At 45.9% G+C, this 1953-nt stretch overlaps 1 protein-coding gene across 1 annotated transcript; it reads right to left on the bottom strand.

Moving 5' to 3' along the window:
* Positions 1–452: 452 nt before the first annotated feature.
* On the bottom strand, positions 453–1777 carry LOC121918550 (rho guanine nucleotide exchange factor 18-like). Its single transcript, XM_042444579.1, has 2 exons — positions 950–1777; positions 453–818 (listed from the first exon to the last, which is right to left on the bottom strand). Exons 1-2 carry the CDS (start codon positions 1194–1196, stop codon positions 670–672), a joined length of 396 nt encoding a protein of 131 aa, XP_042300513.1. The 5' UTR covers positions 1197–1777; the 3' UTR covers positions 453–669.
* Between the last annotated feature and the right edge of the window lie 176 nt (positions 1778–1953).

The following is a 1953-nucleotide window of genomic DNA, read 5'->3' as shown; positions in this document are numbered from 1 at the left end:
GATCTTAGCAGATCATGAGTCAAAAGTGTGATGCAGAGGCTAAAAAAGCCAACACAGTTCTAGGCTGCCTCAACAGGAGTATTCTGTCCAGATGGAGGGGAAACTTTGATCTACTTTGGTCAGACCTCATAGGAAGGAATGCCGTGCCCAGTCCTTGCTGTCACAATTCAAGGAGTTTACTGACAAGCTAAAATATGCCCAAAGAAGGGCAACCAAGGTGACCAAGGCCTGGAGAAAAGTCCTATGATGAATGACTTAAGGAGTTGGATATGTTCAGCCGGAAGAAGAGAAGACGGAGAGGTACCCTAACAGCTATCTTTGAATATCTACAGAGATGTCAATGGAGAAAATGGAGCAAGCTTACTTTCTGCTGCTCCAGAGACTATGACATGGCCCAATGGATGCAAACTATAAGAAAAGAGATTCCACCTAAACATTAGGAAGAACTTGATTGTTATAAGCTGAATAGGTAGCCTTGGTGGTCTTTAAACTGAGGTTGGACAACCATTTGTTGGGAGATGGAGTGCTGTATTGCCCAGTAAGGCATTACTCTCAATGGCCCTTGTGGCCTTTTCTATAGTTCCACTGATGAGCAGTCCAACTGCCCTGCCCTGGGGAGGATGTTTTGCCATTCCCAGCCTTTACTAACAATCACAAGAAGAGCTGCAGTCACTTACTCTTGCCCAGGCTTGCACCTGTACTGTCATATCCTCCAAAGGTCTCTGCCCGCCTCAGGGATCCAGATCCGCAGGGCTCCTCTGGACGGGGACTCACTCCACTCCCGAACTGGGTGAAGATCCAGTTCTGAAGGCTCTCCACTGAAAAGCAGAAGCCAGGTTCAGCCGGAGGCAGAGAGGGAGGGAAAGCCTAAGAGTGGGCTAACTGCAGGCTTCCCCACTCATGTCAGGACCTCTTTTCCCAATAGTGCCCCCCACCCCAGATCATGCACCTTCTGTCACTGCCTGTTTCAGGATGGCCTCCCCCTGCAAGTTCTCTGGGGACTCTGCTCTCTGAATGAGGCGAGGGCGAGAGCTGGAGGCCAGGTCCTCAAAGCCGCTCATCTCAGCCATTTCCAGGTAGATCTGCTGCTTCTCATTCAGGCTCTGTACAATTTGCTCGTCTTTCATACTCAGGCGGTCTGGATGGGGGCCGGAGGTGGAGGGAAAGAAAAGCATGATAGCAGAGTCCCTGAGCATTTGAATGGGCAAGTCCAAAATGAGGCCCCCCACGCCAACCCATCCTGTTAAAAAGGAATTTATTTTGGGCTGGAACCCTCTTGGTGAGTCTGAACTAAAACAGACCCATTCAATCAAATGTTGAAGGGTGATTCAACAAGGAGGCAAATGCAAATGGCCAGTGGGAGTTGTAATGGGCTTCAGGTGGCTGTTTCTCACTGTGAAGCTAAAAGGTGCCTGACAGGGTTACAAGTGCTGCTGATCTTTCATTATTTTTTGTGCCTTGAAAAAAAATCCAGATTGCTAGGACTCATAAGAGAACGGTGCAGAACTAGAAAAATCTTGATCTAAATGTCTTTAAAAAGCCCTTTACTTAACTGCTAAAAGTAATAAATGAATACTGTACTGCTCCTTTCACCAGTCATGTTGGCTTTTGCAATGTAGGTCTGCTGCTCCTGCACTACCTTCCCACCTTCATGGGTCATTAGAGCTGTGGGGATAGTGGGGCCCTGTGTAGACCCCCAAACAAACAAACAAACAAGCTTCATTTATATACCGCTTCAAACCACCAAAGCAGTGTCTAAGCAGTTTACAACTGTAAGCTAATTTAGTTTTTTATTATTTATTTAAAATTTTCCATGCACAAACATACAACATAAAACACATGTATATACACCTTACATCAATCACATTTACATAAAAACAAACACACACACAAAAAAACTTCCTTTCCTTTACAGCGACCCTAATTTATAGTTTTTTGTGGGTTTTTCGGGCT

This window comes from Sceloporus undulatus, unplaced genomic scaffold (genome assembly GCF_019175285.1).
Source record: "Sceloporus undulatus isolate JIND9_A2432 ecotype Alabama unplaced genomic scaffold, SceUnd_v1.1 scaffold_16296, whole genome shotgun sequence".
Lineage (NCBI taxonomy): Eukaryota > Metazoa > Chordata > Lepidosauria > Squamata > Phrynosomatidae > Sceloporus > Sceloporus undulatus.
This window is presented reverse-complemented; position numbering and strand designations above follow the sequence as displayed.

Bases quoted from the DNA above. Each gene is read 5' to 3' on its own strand.
- LOC121918550 (XM_042444579.1), bottom strand. From the start codon at position 1,196: ATGCTCAGGGACTCTGCTATCATGCTTTTCTTTCCCTCCACCTCCGGC. The intron at 819-949 runs GTGCATGATCTG...TCTGCTTTTCAG, and splicing joins GAAACAGGCAGTGACAGAAG to TGGAGAGCCTTCAGAACTGG.